This window comes from Schistocerca gregaria, chromosome 7 (assembly GCF_023897955.1).
Source record: "Schistocerca gregaria isolate iqSchGreg1 chromosome 7, iqSchGreg1.2, whole genome shotgun sequence".
NCBI classification, from domain to species: domain Eukaryota; kingdom Metazoa; phylum Arthropoda; class Insecta; order Orthoptera; family Acrididae; genus Schistocerca; species Schistocerca gregaria.
Genome location: NC_064926.1, coordinates 332,984,335 through 333,004,750, shown reverse-complemented (window position 1 = coordinate 333,004,750; position 20,416 = coordinate 332,984,335). Strand labels below are relative to the sequence as shown.

The 20,416-nt window shown below is 41.8% G+C and overlaps 1 protein-coding gene across 1 annotated transcript in view; it reads right to left on the bottom strand.

Moving 5' to 3' along the window:
• Window positions 1–20,416, bottom strand: part of LOC126281638 (acetylcholinesterase-like) — a 79,932-nt gene that overhangs the window by 14,293 nt on the left and 45,223 nt on the right. Inside the window, exon 7 of the mRNA XM_049980770.1 lies at window positions 6,889–7,070. Coding sequence (XP_049836727.1) covers window positions 6,889–7,070 — 182 coding nt within the window. The remainder of the gene's footprint in view (window positions 1–6,888; window positions 7,071–20,416) is intronic.

Here is a 20,416-nt window from a genome sequence, read left to right as displayed (position 1 = left end):
CATTAGACTATTCATTCCGTTCAGCAGATCATTTAATTCTTCTTCACTTTCACTCAGGATAGCAATGTCATCAGCGAATAGTATCATTGATATCCTTTCACCTTGTATTTTAATTCCACTCCTGACCCTTTCTTTTATTTCCATCATTGCTTCCTCGATGTACAGATTGAAGAGTAGGGGCGAAAGGCTACAGCCTTGTCTTACTCCCTTCTTAATACGAGCACTTCGTTCTTGATCGTCCACTCTTATTATTCCCTCTTGGTTGTACTTTTTTCAGAATCTCGAACAGTTTGCACCATTTTATATTGTCGAACGCTTTTTCCAGGTCGACAAATCCTATGAACGTGTCTTGATTTTTCTTTAGCTTTGCTTCCATTATTAGCCGTAACGTCATAATTGCCTCTCTCGTGCCTTTACTTTTCCTAAAGCCAAACTGATCGTCACCTAGCGCATTCTCAATTTTATTTTCCATTCTTCTGTATATTATTCTTGTAAGCAGCTTCGATGCATGAGCTGTTAAGCTGATTGTGCGATAATTCTCGCACTTGTCAGCTCTTGCCGTCTTCGGAATTGTGTGGATGATGCTTTTCCGAAAGTCAGATGGTATGTCGCGAGACTCATATATTCTACACACCAACGTGAATAGTCGTTTTGTTGCCACTTCCCCTAATGATTTTAGATATTCTGATGGAATGTTATCTATCCCTTCTGCCTTATTTGACCGTAAGTCCTCTAAAGCTCTTTTAAATTCCGATTTTAATACTGGATCCCCTATCTCTTCTAAATCGACTCCGGTTTCTTCTTCTATCACATCAGACACATCTTCACCCTCATAGAGGCTTTCAATATATTCTTTCCACCTATCTGCTCTCTCCTCCTCACCCCTTTCATCATTGTAAAAATACAAGTCTTTCATTCTACAGATTAGAATGTGGGGGAGGGGAGTGGGGTGAACAAACGGGTGGGGGTTGGGGATCTAGCTGATGTCTGATTGTGCTCAGGGGTAATGGTCCAAGAAAGGTTGCGAAACACTGGCTTAGAGTGACCAGTATCGATGCGGTGCTCTTTCACAGCCGATTTGTTGGGCTGTAAGAGTTGCGGGTGTTTACGCTGCTTCATGAATCGTCTGCCGAATATATTAGCCAGGAAAGATGGAGCGTGAAAATTTGTTTTGGTTTTTAAATATGCCTTATATGATAGTGGTCTTACAAATTATGAACTTATCTAGAAGAACGGCCTTATTTCGGCTTGCAGCTTGGAGGTTTTTTCTCCCAAATATACGTTAGTGCTAATAAACACATTTTGTTCTTCGGAAACTGCAACCAGTTTTTCGTAGTTCAAGAATCCGCCCTCGCTGGTAATCGGCGAATAATGTTGACCTGTCTGCATGGGTTTGCTAATGCACACCATGTTCAGAACAAAATAATATGTCAAGTCCGGTTTAGTAATAACAGACTCCATGTTTTCATGAACATAGGTCATACTTTGCCCAGAGCACAACACTTTGATTCATGTCCATTAGCATCCTCTTACCAGTTCCGACTGGAATACTGTAAACCGCAATTATGTTTTTTTGAGGTGTTCATTTTTCATCACAGTAGTTCTGGAATAGTTGCCTAGCCGTTACGTTGACGTAAATACTCTTCCGAAAAGACACGAGACACATCTGAATTCAGCCAATGTTCTGTAAGGCCAACAAAAAAAGATTTCGTTTTAAGTGACATTCAACGTTTGTTTTAAGCGGATAACAGCATCATCAACTTAGTAATATTCAAAATAGTAAGGAAAAATGTAGAACACAGGTTACTATGTTTACGGGCAGAAGCTTACTTGACTAAAGTGTAGACGCTATGCAGTAGAGATAATCTGGCCAAAGTTCCTTCTATAAAAGTCTGTGATGAAGAGGGCCATGAAGGGGAACCGGCAGACTCACTATAAAGTTCGTGCAAGTGGGAGAAGAGGACAATACAAAAATCGTTCAGGCAACTTTAGCATATCACAAACGTCTTGAAGGATACAGTGTCTTCCCGGCATCCTTCCATTAAATAATGTTTTATCTTCATGCACGGTAGTTAACGATTTACAGGTACACGTCGTTCAAGGTTTCTGAAGCTAACAGGAAAGTTTACACCAAACGCTACAAAAGTAATCTGTTGTCACCAGATACCAAGAGTTATTTACAAGACACTTCACCTCTTACACTGAACACTTTATCCTCTGCGAATTGTGAAATACGTGTCTCTTGATCCATAACATGTGTTACAGCTAAAATTTTGCAGTTGTGCAATATAATTATGGTTACAAATCCTTAAGAGCTACACTCCCGTAAGCAGTGTCTTTTCGACACAAAGTATGTTACAAAACGACCACCATAAAACTAGAACTCGTGGATTGCTTTCTCGGAAAAATTATGTTTGCCGTGACAGGTAAACTGCGTGCGTTGCCTTTAAGTTTTACAAGCGGCCTGAAATATGACTGTTACGATGTGACATTACTATTGTTTTAAAATTTATCGTTTGGTATTGTTCAAACAAAAGCATTTAAGAAATTGGCCGAGTAGTTTGTTCAGTCAGCGTTGAGAGAAATAATGTTGTGAAAAAAATCAAATTTTAACGTGAAAGCTTACTCTCGATGACATTTTACGACTTTGGTTAAGACCAAAGTCAACAATAATCACTTCGTTCAATATTTGGGAATAAACCACCTTCATAAAAGATTGTTTACAATTGGTTTCTACGATTTCATTGTGCTGAACGTTCTCATTAATGAGTATTGATAAATTTAACAAAAACTTTTGCTTTCTGCACATTCCTGAGTAGAATTTCATTATGGATCTTGCAAGATCCGCTCATGGTACGAAACCGCCAGAAATGACTCTACATTTAGCCGCGAGTCCATAGAAAGGGGCAAAGACGACACTGAGTAGAAAGGTGGTTCCTTCCCACTCGAAACTGCCAAAGATAAGTTAACCCTTTCGTGAACTGCTTTGATGAATCGGCGCTTAGGAATTCATCCTACTTGTTCCTGTAGACCTCTCGTTGATATATTCCCTTCAAGTAGTTCTTGTAGCACAGTGCATTCGTTTGGAGATGCAAGCAGGTGACCGGCGTGGCTATACTATGTGAGTGCAAATAGCTAATCTACGTGAAATAAATGCCGGGGTACCATTACGGTGCATTTACTAATAAACAATGTACTTAAGTTCTGAGGTCATCAGTACCCTAGAGCTTAGAACTACGTAAACCTAACTAACCTGACATCACACACACCCATGCCCGAGGAAGGATTCGAACCTGCGACCGTAGCGGTCGCGTGTTTCCAGAATGAAGCGCCTAGATCCGCTCGGCCACCCCGGCCGGCTACCTGACAGAGCTTCTACTACGTTCTCTTCAAATAAGACTGAACCGAGAATAAAGCTGCTCTTGAATCAACAGCACACACCCACATAAGGCGAGCGCAATGGATCTTCGTGCGCTACATGCAGTTTAAACATAAATCCAAATTCGGCAGTATTTACTGTGGTGTAAAGTGTACCTCGTTACTCCACGGAACATTGCCCCAGCCATATGTCATCCACTTTGATCCCTGCCAGAAACCGAAGATCAAATTGAGAACGTTGCTGCGGATCATGAGTCTGGATCTAGTACGGGTTGTTGTTGTTGTGGTCTTCAGTCCTGAGATTGGTTTGATGCAGCTCTCCATGCTACTCTATCCTGTGCAAGCTCCTTCATCTCCCAGTACCTACTGCAACCTACATCCTTCTGAATCTGCTTAGTGTATTCATCTCTTGGTCTCCCTCTACGATTTTTACCCTCCACGCTGCCCTCCAATGGTACATTTGTGATCCCTTGATGCCTCAGAACATGTTCTACCAACCGGTCCCTTCTTCTTCTCAAGTTGTACGACAAACTCCTCTTCTCCCCAGTTCTATTCAAGACCTCCTCACTAGTTATGTGATCTATTCATCTAATCTCCAGCAGTCTTCTGTACCACCACATTTCGAAAGCTTCTATTCTCTTCTTATCCAAACTATTTATCGTCCATGTTTCACTTCCATACATGGCTACACTCCATACAAATACTTTCAGAAACGACTTCCTGACACTTAAATCTATACTCGACGTTAACAAATTTCTCTTCTTCAGAAACGCTTTCCTTGCCAATGCCAGTCTACATTTTATATCCTCTCTACTTCGACCATCATTAGTATTTTGCTCCCCAAATAGCAAAACTTCTTTACTACTTTAAGTGTCTCATTTCCTAATCTAAATCCCTCAGCATCACCCGACTTAATTCGACTACATTCCATTATCCTCGTTTTTTTTTTTTGTTGATGTTCATCTTATATCCTCCTTTCAAGACACTGTCCATTCCGTTCAACTGCTCTTCCACGACCTTTGCCTTCTCTGACAGAATTACGATGTCATCGGCAAACCTCAAAGTTTTTACTTCTTCTCCATGGACTCCGAATTTTTCTTTTGTTTCCTTTACTGCTTGCTCAATATACAGATTGAATAACATCGCGGAGAGGCTACAACCCTGTCTTACTCCCTTCCCAACCACTGCTTCCCTTTCATGTCCCTCGACTCTTACAACTGTCATCTGGTTTCTGTACAAATTGTAAATAACCTTTCGCTCCCTGTATTTTACCCCTGCCACCTTTAGAATTTGAAAGAGAGTGTTCCAGTCAACATTGTCAAAAGCTTTTTCTAAGTCTACAAATACTAGAAATGTAGGTTTGCCTTTCCTTAATCTATTTTCTAGGATAAGTCGTAGGGTCAGTATTGCCACACGTGTTCCAACATTTCTGCGGAATCGAAACTGATCTTCGCCGAGGTCGGCTTCAACCAGTTTTTCCATTCGCGTTAGTATTTTGCAGGTGTGACTTGTTAAACTGATTTTCACATCTGTCAACACCTGCCTTCTTTGGGATTGGAATTATTATACTCTTTTTGAAGTCTGAGGGTATTCCGCCTGTCTCATACATCTTGCTCCCCAGTTTTGTCAGGACTGGCTCTCCCAAGGCCGTCAGTAGTTCCAATGGAATGTTGTCGACGCCGGGGGCCTTGTTTCGACTCAGGTCTTTCAGTGCTCTGTCAAACTCTTCACGCAGTATCGTATCTCCCATTACATCTTCATCTACATCCTCTTCCATTTCGATAATATTGTCCTAAAGTACATCGCCCTTGTATAGACCCTCTATATACTCCATCCACCTTTCTGCTTTCCCTTCTTTGCTTAGAACTGGATTTCCATCTGAGCTCTTGATATTCATACAAGTGGTTCTCTTTTCTCCAAAGGTCTCTCTAATTTTCCTGTAGGCAGTATCTAACTTACCCCTAGTGAGATAAGCTTCTACATCCTTACATTTGTCCTCTAGCCATCCCTGCTTAGCCATTTTGCACTTCCTGTCGATCTCATTTTTGAGACGTTTGTATTCCCCTTTGCCGGCTTCATTTACTGCGTTTTTTTTATTTTCTCCTCTCATCAATTAAATTCAATATTTCTTCTGTTACCCATGGATTTTTAATAGCCCTCGTCTTTTTACCTACTTTATCCTCTGCTGCCTTCACTACTTCATCCCTCAGAGCTACCCATTCTTCTACTACTGTATTTCTTTCCCCCATTCCTGTCAATTGTTCCCTTATGCTCTCCCTGAAACTCTGTACAACCTTTGGTTTAGTCAGTTTATCCAGGTCCCATCTCCTTCAATTTCCACCTTTGTGCAGTTTCTTCAGTTTTAATCTACAGTTCATAACCAATAGATTGTGGTCAGAGTCCACATCTTCCCCTGAAAATGTCTTACAATTTAAAACCTGGTTCCTAAATCTCTGTATCTCCAGGATTCCTCCATGTATACAACCTTCTGTTATGATTCTTGAACCAAGTGTTAGCTATGATTAAGTGATGCTCTGTGCAAAATTCTACCAGACGGGTTCCTCTTTCATTTCTCTCCCCCAATCCATCTTCACCCACTATGTTTCCTTCTCTCCCTTTTCCTACTCTCGAATTCCTGTCACCCATGACTATTAAATTTTCGTCTCCCTTCACTACCTGAATAATTTCTTTTATCTCATCATACATTTCATCAATTTCTTCATCATCTGCAGAGCTAGTTTGCATATAAACTTGTACTACTGTAGTAGGCGTGGGCTTCGTGTCTATCGTGGCCACAATAATGCTTTCACTATGCTGTTTGTAGTAGCTTACCCGTACTAGCATTTTTTTATTCATTATTAAACCTACTCCTGCATTACTATTATTTGATTTTGTATTTATAACCCTGTATTCACCTGACCAAAAGTCTTGTTACTCCTGCCACCGAACTTCACTAATTCCCACTATATCTAAATTTAGCCTATCCATTTCCCTTTTAAAATTTTCTAACCTACCTGGCCGATTAAGGGACCTGACATTCCATGCTCCAATCCGTAGAACGCCAGGTTTCTTTCTCCTGATAACGACGTCCTCTTGAGAAATCCCCGCCCAGCGAAAGACAGTAGCAATAAAATGACGTTTCAATTTCTATAACTATTATTTACGTACTTGCTGCGGATAATTGCCACCCCAATGAACTTGGCCAACTGATAAAATTTCAAATATTTGTATTGAAAAATCTAGGCATATACTACAAACCACTTCATACCGCCCCTTTAGGTACTGCTCCACGCACAGAGGTCTTTTAACAACCATTCTTCCCAGCGCTCTATACGCGAGTGGAACCGGAAGAATAATACAATGGGAAGTACCCTCTGCCATGCACTTCGCTATGATTTGCAGAGCAGACTTGTACATGTTATCCAGTAGGTGATACCTCAATCATGGAATGACACGAATTGTGAGAAGTCGCATGACGCTGTTGAGTCCATCAACAAGTGAGGTACGTACGTTGACCAGGGCTTGCCCGTCGGCCACGGTGATGTTCTCGTGTCCGAAGTAGAAGTCGTGCAAGCTGAGGGCAGCTGCAGACCGCTCCTCGGCCGTCGGCAGGTGCAGCAACGGCGATACAGCCAGCTCAAAGTTGTCGTTCAGCTCCTGCAGAGACGCTGGCTCCGACAGATAGGCTTTCTCTGCAAAGTAAGGAATGGAGGCCGTAATGGAACTGGGCAGTGGGGCACCATTATTTAGTACACAACACGATACATACAATAAAGTCACCCCTGGCCCAGTGACTTTTTCACAAAACACATTTTTTTATTTTAATTTGCGTTCAACCTGATGGTACAGTATTCAAATGTAAAAATACAGAATGGAAATTAGTGTCACATAGAAGACTGTTATACAAAAAAAAATGTCAGCTGTATTTTATAATTTTGGAAATTTCTGTAATGATTATTATTATTTCTATAATTTTTATGACCGCTCGTAACATTTATAATGTAATTATAGACATTATAAACTGCACACAGAATTGTCTTTACTTGTGTACATCGATTTCAAACATCATCTTGGTATACCCTAATACAGGGCAGGACAAATAAAAGTGACCAGGAGAACAGAGTCTCACGGTACAAAGAAACAGAGCATAAGAAAGGAAATATTGTACTAACCTGACTACTGCAGCTGTTAAGAGTGACCACCATTCATCTGTTGACACTTTTGATTCCAGGTCAGCAAAATGCTGAAGTCGTATCGAAGCTCGACTGCTGGAATTGCTGCAGTCTCATCCGAAATGTTCTGCTGCAGTTTTGGAGACCTTGAGGGTTTTTGAGATACACCTTGATGGCTCCCCACACAAAGTAATTGCTCGCTAGAAGTTTTCGGACAAAGCTGTGTGACCTCTGTGGCTAGCTATGTCCGTGATCAAACTGACCTCTACCAGGCGTGAAGATTGTACAAATGTGCTCCAAAGTTCTGCCGGCCGTATGGGCAGTTTCTCTATCCTGGTGGGGTGTGGTTATACACTTTCATTCACGTCCAATCGTATCCACTCGTCAGGGCCAATTTTATTTTCCCCACCCTGTAAAATCGCTGATCACTTTGCTCTTTTTTGCTCGTTTTTAGCATGGAGGTAAAAAAAGAAGAAAGTTGCAATTACTCACAAACCTAAAGCCAGCTTCCGCCACCATCTTCTATAAGCCAAAACATTAGATTCACCGCATTTATACCTCCAGGGTACTTCCTCGTGATGTCACTCTGACGCGCCAGTGACCTGTTTCGAGCGTTCGGGATATCTACCAACTTTCATGGTCACATCCCAAATAGCATCTGGTGATTTGTGTGGAGACGTAGTTACTTCATCAAAATTGCCAGCTAGCATTGTTTACGGGTGTACCAACCGATCCGATTCTAATGTAAAGCTTACAGGAATCACATTTCATTCGTAAGTGGAGCCGTTCAAGCAATATTTTCTTTTCTATACATTAATTATCATTGCGCTGTTTACTTTTTTTTTCCTTTCCCGTGGTTTTCATTGCCTTCCAAACGCACAGACATGCTAGCCAAACTGTATTAATGGCCTCGTCGTAGAACAATTCACGGCGGCGTGACCGCACTGACTGTTGGTGCAACATCTCATACCCTGAATTCATCCCGCCGATATTATTCATTGTTCGCTTTCCCTCCCTCTTTATAAGAGATTCTGGCTAGAGCAGCCAGAGACAACGGTCATGTGTGTGTGTGTGTGTGTGTGTTTCGTGTGCATGATTGTATGAATTTGTGTGTGTGTGTGTGTGTGTGTGTGTGTGTGTGTGTGTATGTGTGCGCGCGCGCTTTGTTTCGTTTCGGAAGAAGGCTTTGCCCGAAAACTGATGAGAGCACTCTTTCGCCCTGCCTGCCTGCTGCTCGGCGTTTGAGTAGCAATCTAACAGCTTCATAACATAGTTATTCCCTTCTGAATTTGGTTTAAATGATCCAATGCACTTCAACAGGAACAATCATATACTTAATTACAATACCAGAAAAAAGGACATTCATTACGCCTCAACAAGGTTGCCTCTAGCACAGACAGCGGTTCACAATGCGTCCATCAAAAGTTTTGATCGCTTACCCAGGACGTAAAATGCCTAACAAACAGCAAAGTAAAATTTGAAACTAAACTGAAAACTCTTCGTGGAGGTGTGTACCGTCCATGCAACTAATTGAAGCAGTTTGTTTATTATCATACGCGTTTCGCTTCTCTTATTTGGGAAGTATCATCAGTGGCCTGTAACACGTGTTTCCCGCGTTTCCTTTTATACATATAATAAACGTATTATGTGGTAGATATTATATGCTGCTGTATTACATTTTGTCGTGTTTTTCTCTTGTTTTGTAGGTTAGATTCAACTTTTGTAGCAAGAGGAAAACACGACAAAATCCAATATAGAAGCATATTTTATCTACCACACAATATGTTTATTGTATGTATAAAAATAAACATGTATTAGAGATCACTGATGATGCTTCCCAAGTAAAAGAAGCGAAACGCGTATGGCGATAAACAAACTGCCTTCAATTAGTTGCGTAGACGGTACATACTTCCACGAATCTAAGGCAACTAAGAGAAAGACGGAAAACAGAAAAAAATGACGATAAACTGTAAACGTTTCGGTCTGACAACGCTTCCTAATCTGCACAAGACTATCTATTACTGTAATGTGTTAATGGTAATAACTAGTAATTACTGACTAATATATATGTCTTTAATTAAAATACAAAAAACTAATAAATGAACAGCATGGAGGGTTTTCAGAAAAAAATTGATGTTAATATAAATTGACTCGTTACACATCGTTAAGATATACAGCGCTAATGATGCATGGAGCATGTAACTAGCTGTTGGTATATTACAAAGCATGGTGGCTTCTATACTTTGAAAACCTCAAAATGATATTCAAAAGTAAAACAAAAAAAAACAGGTGATAAAAGTACACTCCGATTGTGATATGTTTGGTTATTCCTGAAAAACAGACAGTTACTGGCGAGAAATATTCCGAAAAAAGAAAGAAACAGTCTACCGTTGGAAAGGTAGGCCTGTACGTTACACAAGTTAGGCTACCATTATTTAAAAAATGACTTATTTACATGTTGAAGCAAAATATCAATTTTACGCGGTCTAAGCGTTTGAGACCATTCCCTTAACCATATTTATAATATTTCTCAGTGCTGGAACATGTGTAAAAAATTATATCTCTTTTTACGCTTTAAATTGCTATTGTTGGTCACACACTGAATCGTAGGTAAGATTTAAGAGTGAGAAGATGTGCATGCTACAATGAAACTAATATACTGACTATCTTATAAGACAATAATTCTATTCTGCGTGAAGGTACACCTCTATGCAGTTCCGTTTCTTTGACATTTCAGTAATTGTTCACTTTTTTGACATGCGCAAGATACAATAGCATGCCTTGCGTCTTCATTTATTGCACGCGTTTTGTGGGCTAGCAAAGAAAACGTAGGTAAGCTTTCTTGCACGCGTGAACTTACAAAGTATTGTGTATGCGAGTTGAAAGTTGAAAATCTAACGAAAAAGAAGCAAAACCAGTAAGCAAACAAACTTTGGTTTCGGAGTTTCAGCTTCATTTTCTACCGATACAAATAAAGTAAAACCGGAATTAAATAGATTACGAAAGCATGCTTTTCGCATCACTTCCTTCTTTTCTTGGTTATTCGAAATATATCAACAAAAAACAAGTTGCATTAATGATGCCAAATGTGTCCTATTGCTAGGTCAAACACTCATTTAAAAACAGAAAAAAAGTTCGAAATTGCCTTCCTAACACTATATCATTCATGTAAGCAATGTAATTTTTAGTACTTAAAACATTTGTTGCGTGCACGTGATACAAATAATGAACATGAACCAATCGTAAAAAGTACTCTGTTAATGTTTTGTACTACACTCCTGGAAATGGAAAAAAGAACACATTAACACCGGTGTGTCAGACCCACCATACTTGCTCCGGGCACTGCGAGAGGGCTGTACAAGCAATGATCACACGCACGGCACAGCCGACACACCAGGAACCGCGGTGTTGGCCGTCGAATGGCGCCAGCTGTGCAGCATTTGTGCACCGCCGCCGTCAGTGTCAGCCAGTTTGCCGTGGCATACGGAGCTCCATCGCAGTCTTTAACACTGGCAGCATGCCGCGACAGCGTGGACGTGAACCGTATGTGCAGTTGACGGACTTTGAGCGAGGGCGTATAGTGGGCATACGGGAGGCCGGGTGGACGTACCGCCTAATTGCTCACCACGTGGGGCGTGAGGTCTCCACAGTACATCGATGTTGTCGCCAGTGGTCGGCGGAAGGTGCACGTGCCCGTCGACCTGGGACCGGACCGCAGCGACGCACGGATGCACGCCAAGACCGTAGGATCCTACGCAGTGCCGTAGGGGACCGCACCGCCACTTCCCAGCAAATTAGGGACACTGTTGCTCCTGGGGTATCGGCGAGGACCATTCGCAACAGTCTCCATGAAGCTGGGCTACGGTCCCGCACACCGTTAGGCCGTCTTCCGCTCACGCCCCAACATCGTGCAGCCCGCCTCCAGTGGTGTCGCGACAGGCGTGAATGGAGGGACGAATGGAGACGTGTCGTCTTCAGCGATGGGAGTCGCTTCTGCCTTGGTGCCAATGATGGTCGTATGCGTATTTGGCGCCGTGCAGGTGAGCGCCACAATCAGGACTGCATACGACCAAGGCACACAGGGCCAACACCCGGCATCATGGTGTGGGGAGCGATCTCCTACACTGGCCGTACACCTCTGGTGATCGTCGAGGGGACACTGAATAGTGCACGGTACATCCAAACCGTCATCGAACCCATCGTTCTACCATTCCTAGACCGGCAAGGGAACTTGCTGTTCCAACAGGACAATGCACGTCCGCATGTATCCCGTGCCACCCAACGTGCTCTAGAAGGTGTAAGTCAACTGGCCAGCAACATTTCCGGATCTGTCCCCCATTGAGCATGTTTGGGACTGGATGAAGCGTCGTCTCACGCGGTCTGCACGTCCAGCACGAACGCTGGTCCAACTGAGGCGCCAGGTGGAAATGGCATGGCAAGCCGTTCCACAGGACTACATGCAGCATCTCTACGATCGTCTCCTTGGGAGAATAGCAGCCTGCATTGCTGCGAAAGGTGGATATACACTTTACTAGTGCCGACATTGTGCATGCTCTGTTGCCTGTGTCTATGTGCCTGTGGTTCTGTCAGTGTGATCATGTGATGTATTTGACCCCAGGAATGTGTCAATAAAGTTTCCCCTTCCTGGGGCAATGAATTCACGGTGTTCTTATTTCAATTTCCAGGAGTGTATTTAACATGAGGGCAGGCTCCGTCCACTCTGGCTTTAAAACAGCGTTCAGCCTAAGTCTATGGCGCCGTGGACCTTTCTTTTTTGCCAGCATAGTTTTCCGTAGTCGCTATTAAAAAGAGCGTGCTGGCTCTGAGCACTATGGGACTTAACATCTGTGGTCATCAGTCCCCTAGAACTTAGAACTACTTAAACCTAACTAACCTAAGGACATCACACACATCCATGCCCGAGGCTGGATTCGAACCTGCTGGCGTAGCAGTCGCGCGGTTCCGGACTGAGCGCCTAGAACCGCTAGACCACCGCGGCCGGCTGCGCGTGCTGCGAACGGATGTATTGTTAAAACAGACAATTTTTATAGCAAAGTTTTTGTAATTATGATGTTCTCTTCAAATCTAAGTATTAAACGGAAATAATCATGACTAAAAATTTAGTAACAAATCTTCTGCAAGTTTGACAAATAACCAATGTCACGATCCTGCATCTCTCCTCTTCAAACACGAAGCATACTTCTAGGCATACTGAACAAATGAGAAACATCGAGAAAAATGCAAAGAAGAGAGAATTTTACATGTTTTGTGAATTATTAAACGACACAACACTAATTCACCACTTTTGTGTTCTCAAGCTATTAAGAATTATTTACAGAGGACACACCAATATTCACGACTGAAGTTTGCTAAACTGTTGTAAATATTAATTGTATCCCATAGCCAAAAAGTAGTTTAGAAGGTTCATTACAAATTTAAACCATGGGCACAGCATTCATTTTCTTTTACAGACGTAGCTGTATAACGAGTTCTATCGTGATGGTATCTGTGGGAACTTTTATATCGTGCATGCAGACACAAATATTCCCTGTGATTACTGAATTAAGGATGCCTGATTCATTCTGCTAAATAACGTTGACAGAACACTCTTATTAAAGTATGACGTATTGTGAGTACTGTCTTTATGAAATATCTTGATCGCAATAATACGTACGTATCGCAGCATAGTAACACATTCAAAAATTTATTTTAGGTGAATTAATCACAAAACAAAATTACAACTTTAAAACCACTGAAAATCACCACGACATATCAACGCTGAAACACCAAGTGATCGACACACATCAATATACGAGGGGATTTCAATAAGTGGGTCACTTTTATTCGAAATTCCAATACACTATATCATTCCCCAATCTTTTGCCTACAAAATCCTTTTTTTCGTATCTACATTCAATGCGATGGCATTATGCCACCTTACTGGGAGAGCTTGCATGCTCACATGTTACCACTCCACTGGTAGGACAACACTACACTATCTAGTTTCTGTTGTTTGGGCCATTAAAGCAGTGTAGCTTTATGTGCCGCTGTCAGAAACGGCCATTTGCTAGGTGCTCGACTCCACATGTCAAAATGGACCTGTATTCGCGGACGTCACCAGTTCCTGTCGGGAATGAAATGGATTGTCACTGACAAGGCATGACAACCTCTCGGGCCCCTGTCGGTTAGGATATTTTTTATGAACATCGGTAATACGCTGTGCTTCATGGATGTTAAGGGTAAAGCATTCCTCGTAGCAACGTGTAGTCTTGTTGGACAGACCGCGATGATACACCAGCAAATCGAGCAACATCTTCCCAGTCATACGAAGAAGAGTTTCACGACTGGATGTCACAGTTTCTGATGAGTCCTCCAGGCTGTATGGAAGTGATGGAAGAAACTTTTAGGTTCCTGACGTATATTGGAAACTGAAAAGTTTCTTCGAACGTGGCCATGCAGCCCGGAAATCAGTAACTATCATTCAAGGTGATGTCATGGAAGCGTCGGAACACCATAACTCCGTTCCGTCATTCTGTAACGCCTTCATATTGAATAATCTACAACATAGTACCACAGCTCTCTAGCCATCGTTTCGACTTTTTCCTCAAAATTGCTGACAAAATTTGTTGGAAGTCATGACAAGAAATTTGAACCTTCAACTTGCAGGATTCAGGGAACCCAGCTTTTGTCAAGGCAAGAAGACAAATTTCCCCGTAGCAGCCCGTCAAAGTGAAACGACAAAATTTTGCTGTCGGTCGAATTCGTCTCGAAAGCTTCACGTCACTGTCTCGACCGCATATGCTTACAATGTAGGAGGAACGTACGGTAAGTAATGTAACATTTTTTCTGAAAGCAAGTTAGTGTTGTGATTTAAATCATACCTAACTGGAAAAGTGCAGTAAGTTGAAATAAGTAGTTCACATAATATGCAAACAACTAGCAATCTCTCAAACTGGGGAACAATGCCGCAAGGTTCGGTCTTGGGTCCACTGCTGTTCTTAATATATATATTAATGACTTGCCATTCTATATTCACGATGATGCAAAGCTGGTACTTTTTGCCGATGATACAAGTATAGCTATCACACCCAACAGGCAAGAACTAACTGGTGAAATTGTAAACGATGTTTTTCAGAAAATCACTAAGTGGTTCTCTGCAAATAGGCTCTCATTAAACTTTGACAAAACACAGTACATACAGTTCCACACAGCAAATGGAATTACACCATTAATAAATACAGACTTTGATCAGAAATCGGTAGTTAAGGTAGAATATTTCTAGGTGTATGCATTGATGGGGGTTTGAACTGGAAAAAAATACGGAAGATCTGGTGAAACGTTTGAGTTCAGCTACTTATGCTATTAGGGTCATTGCAAATTTTGGCCATATACATCTCAGTAAATTAGCTTACCACACCTATTTTCATTCTCTGATTTCGTATAGCACCATATTCTGGGATAACTCATAATAAAGTAAAAGAGTGTTCATTGCACAAAAGCGTGTAATCAGAATAATTGCTGGAGCTCATCCAAGATGATCCTGCAGACACTTATTTAAAGAGCTAGAGATCTTCACTGTAGCCTCACAATATATATATTCGGGCAGGTTAGAGACAAAGCTCGCTGCGTATCGTACCGCTGGTCGCCGAAATAATGGTAAGCAAAGCAGAGGAGCGTCAGCGTAAATGTGCGACTCGGCAACAGAATTTTACCGCCTGCAGTTTCCAGGAGTAGAAGAACATAATACAACTGTGTGTACCTACAACTGAATCATGCAACCTAACTAGAAATGAATGTTGTATATGATGTTTCAACACTCATCTTTAGTACAGCAACAACTTACTGTCTGTACGTCTTAAGATGCAAAAGCTGAATAAATGCAATTTTGTTGAACTTTTACCTTTCTTCAGTGAATATAACGAAAAGCTGAAATTGCATTTAGAGCATTCTTCTACGTTTATAGGAGCATAAAATGTAATACAGAATGACTTGACTTCCTCATGAATAAAACAAAAATGAGATAAGTGAATCGAATTTTGTCTGAGTTAAGCTTAGTTTACACGACGACATTGGGTTGCGCCACTCGTTGCGTGGAATGAGTTGCACACAAGTGGTTTCATATATGACTGTAGACACGGCGACACCAGAATACACTTCAGTTTCGTCGTTTTGTGAGTCCGTGATTCGTGTCTGAAATGAAAGTCTAGGCAGCTGCACGTTGCACGAGGTGTGATGGAGCTCGAGTTTATTGCGCGGAATCGGTGCATAAGAAAAAAAAAGAAACGTGTTTCGATTCGTGACTGGATGAAGAAAAGATGTCAGCTCGGTTGCTCAGCATCCTTGCTGAAATAATTTATAACGGAAGATCCAAGAAGTTATTTTAATTATCTTAGAATGTCACCAGCCCTGTTCACGTGTCTTCTAAATAGAGTTAATTGTGCGATAAGGAATAAAGGTACTGTAACGCATGAAGCACTGTCGCCAGAACTGAAACCATATTGCGTGCATTACAATCGAGAACGCTCGGCATGCTATAAGATACGGTTTTAGTTGGTGAGGACGCTATTTCACTAAAAGCAATAATTATTAAGATTAACAGTAATAATTATTAGCATTAGCCACAATAATTACTCGAAGCAGGCCGCATTAAGAAGAGAATGGTTTGCCAACTACTCTCTTGACGAGAGATCTTTACAGTGGCAGTATTTCAAAATTCTAACACATATGAATGGGGAGCACTGCAGCGACGTTTTAAATAGATGAACATTGAGTAAAGAATGCAGCTTCTTGAATTTGTATAGTGTTCCCTTCTGTCAAAAATATTCCTTGACAAAGAGTTGGCCAACTCGAACGATGGGATTTTAGTCTTGTAGAAGAGACCATTGCCACAGCTAGAATTACACTTGCTTGTAGCTTTCTTAATTCACTTGTATATGTGCTCCTAACTCAGCTCAGATATTGTCAAACCATCTATGTTATGATTGCACATGACGGTCTCAGCGGCAGCAATATGTTTATTATTTTTGTAGTCAGCATCACTGAAATCTCATAAACATGTACGCAAAGCATAGATATCCAAAAAGAGAACATTATTCTCCGTTCCCCACTTAATAATACAGTTTGTCTACACAGTACGAACACACATAACCTCAAAACTCACGCGACTAGTGTCGCCAAAGTTGGAACACGCCGGAAGTGTTTAATTTCACCAACGAGTTCCGCAAACGCGTGGCGCGCATGCACAGTGGCCGGTAGCGCAACTGTCTGCAACCTGGTGTCGTCGTGTGAACTAGGCTTGGATGAGAAGTACGGCAGGGCTGTATTTTGTCAACGGCGCTCTTCCTACTTGCCCTTGACTACGTTTTGAGAACAGTCATAAAGTGCAGGAGACGATGACTCCAATGGGGATCCATGAACGTCTGGACGATTTTTTGTTCGCAGACGACATAGTTTCATTAGCTCAAAGGCTGATAGATATGAAAGCTAAATTAAAGTCACCGCTCACTGAAAAAAAGAAGCAGAGATTGCTGGCCTCAAGATAAACGTAGGTAAAACAAAGGAAATGAGAATAAATACTGGAAACATGGAAGTGCCGCTAATTATAGGGAGCAACAAACGGAGACTGTCAGATCATTCCTGTATCTGGCCAGTGTGGTGAAAGAAGATGCTGCGACCGGAGAAAATGCGAAGTACCACGTAAAGGAGGCAAGTGCTTCCTTCACATAACTGTATTCAATACGGAGAAGTAGAACACCACGAGCAAAACCAAAATTCGTATTTTTAATACAAATGTGAAAGCTGTCCTTCCGTCCGCGAATGGAAATTGGAAAGCAGATAAAAAGATAATATCACAGTTACAGAGCTTTTAAAGAATTGTGTCGTCATTTTATGAATATCTGATAGCCAGTAAATCATTAGTAATGAGGATCTCTGGAGAAAAACAAACCAGACTCCTACAGAAGAAAAGATACGTGAGAGAAAGTGGAGATGGATGGGGCAGATATTGAGACAGCCATTCAAGTGGAGTCCCAAAGGAATAATAAAGAGAAGCGGGTCTAGAGATACATGGAAGAGGACAGTGGAAAGGAAGCGAGGATAGCGGACAAGACATAGACGGAACTGAGTGAAACATTCAAAGACGTAGAGATGGATGGCGAGTTCTTTTGGATGCCCTATGCCCTCTTAAGGGCTAAAGGGATTAAATCAATTAGTTATTCTGGGAGAAGTAACTGATGCACGTTATTTCACGAAGGTCTGGTATGAATTTTTCTATGCCACAGATGTCAATTCCTCGAGGGAAGATTTTTAAAACACTAGAACATGCTCAAAGGTACGGTGAAGCTGCAGCTATGACCGCTCATTTGAATGAACTAAGACCAGGAGAGACCAATTCGTTTTTTACTGCAGTCTTTGACCGTCGTTTCACTTGTGCGCTGAATTCAGTGCTATCGTAAGTCGAGTGAACCATCAAAAACTGCAGAATTTATTTCACTGACTTTGAATGATCTCGCTACTTTTTTTTCAGATTCAACCAAAAGAACTGGGATTGTAGACAAGAAAATAAGAAAAATGACTACCCAAAGCTGTAAAGCGGTAGAGTCGCGTATATTTGGTGAAAACCTCGTATTGGGGTCAACTAGTTTCACTTTTCAACAAGAAGTTGAGTACGTGGGACGAAGAAGCCTCCAATTCTGAATGCAAATCAGTTTCGTCCTAATGTTCCTGCAGGTATTTCTCCTGTCATTGACACCTTGTTCGATATGTTGCAAGCAAGAGCTTGTGACATTGACTGATGAAAAACAGAAATTAAAGAATTCCAAGAAGAGTTAAGAACCAAATATGACTGTTTTGGAAGAATATGGGAAAGCGTCATTCATGATCAACAAATGGATGAACCAGTAAGTAAACTTCCTAGGCATGATGCTGCGGTCAATTTTGAAACAAATTATGTAAAAAGCCATGCAAAATTTTGGGCACAGGATTGTTTTGTTTGTGGTAAGGCCTTATGGGACCAAACTGCTTAGGTCATGGGTCCGTAAGCTTACACACTACTTAACCTAACTTAAACTAACTTACACTAAGGACGACACACACACCCATGCCCGAGGGAGGACTCGAACCTCTGACAGGGGGTGCCGCACGAACCGTGACAATACGCCCGAGACCACGCGGCTACCCCGCGCGGCGCACAGGATTGGTTGTGACTTTCATAAGAAAGATTCAATAGCTTGGACTCTGTTATCTTTGGAATTTTTAAACGTACATGATACTTATCCATATAAACCGTATTACCCAGAACTTACACACAATCGCTACCTCATTTCTATGGCTCCTTTCTCCTGTTTAAAACAAGCTGCTGGTTGTGTAATTGTTAGCAAAAATGTATCAAAAAACTATTCGTGATTTATTAAATTGTATTGCTAAATGGACTCTAAACTACATACTGTAAAATTATTAAACCCTTTTGATTATTCTTGTAGCCAATGCCACAGTGGGGAAAGCTTTCCATCCAAAAGAACGATAAAAAAAACTGTGTATGTAGTCCATAAAGTTAACATTATTTTCAACTTAAAACCGTATCCTGCGGCAACTGATGGTTCAAATGGTTGAAATGGCACTAAGAACTAATATCTGACCTCGTCATTCCCCTACACTTAGAACCACTTAATCCTAACTAACCTAAGGATATCACACACATCCATGCCAGAGGCAGGATTCGATCCTGCGACCGTAGCAGCAGCGCGGTACCAGACTGAAGCACCTACAACCGCTCGGCCCCAGCGGCCGGCGCGGTATCCGAGGTCTGAGTTCTAGCAATCAACAAATTCATCAAAATGAGAATTTCATATTTAAAAAATTATTTTATTCTTCTGTAGCTGCTTACCTGAACAGAAAATTCAGTACCCGCCTCTGCTGTATATAATACTTCAGACAAGGGTATCATAAGCCTCACACATCAGCAATTGCTTCTTACACATTTACATGACCTGGTTGCCAGTACACAGTAATAAAGACTAGTTTCGTCGCATAAATGCACAGCTATCGAATCTGGTCCCCACGAGGACCGATGAGCCTTTTTTTCCACAACATTTCGGGAGGACTGCCGGATGTTTGTTTTTTCCTACACAATATTTCGGCGCAGAGCCCTCTGGCGAAAACGCAGTGAGACTTGGTATTTAAGGGCCCACCTGCACATGCGTGGTGAATTCATTTGGTGTTGCGCATGCGCTACTTGAGCGCGTTCGATTCTGCTTCGCCGCGCGCCCTCCGTAGTGAAAACTCGTCTCATCGATATCAGTTCGATTGCCTTCCCTCCGTTCCATCACAGAACTACGCAGGCTAGACAGAACACAAAGGTTTTGGACGGTTGGATTCCATGCCAAAGTCCATTGAAAACCGACGTCTCGATTAATAAGAGACTCACTGTCAGACAGTCGTATATCCGCGGATTCATTAATAACAGAATTCCGGCACCAACGATGGGTGTTTTGAAGCCACTGATACACCGAGCCCACGTCATCTCTGACACCGATAGTTTGCAAACGGAACTGGAGCACCTGCAGACTGTATTTCTGAAGAATGGGTATCCGTCTCAGCAATTGAAGAGAGCGATGCACACCTGTAAACGACGGAAAAAAGAAGAGGAAAAGGCCTTTAAAACGGGTGCCTATTTGCCATATGTTGGTAATATTTCAGCGCAAATGGGCAGAATACTGAGAAAGTATAAAGTGAAAGCAGTCTTTCTCCCTCCTGCAAAAATTTCGTCGATGTAGGGATCTGTCAAAGACGACCTAAGGCTGCGCAAGGCAGGTGTTTACAGGATTCTGTGTGAATGCGGCAAGTCATATGTAGGGCAAACGATGGAT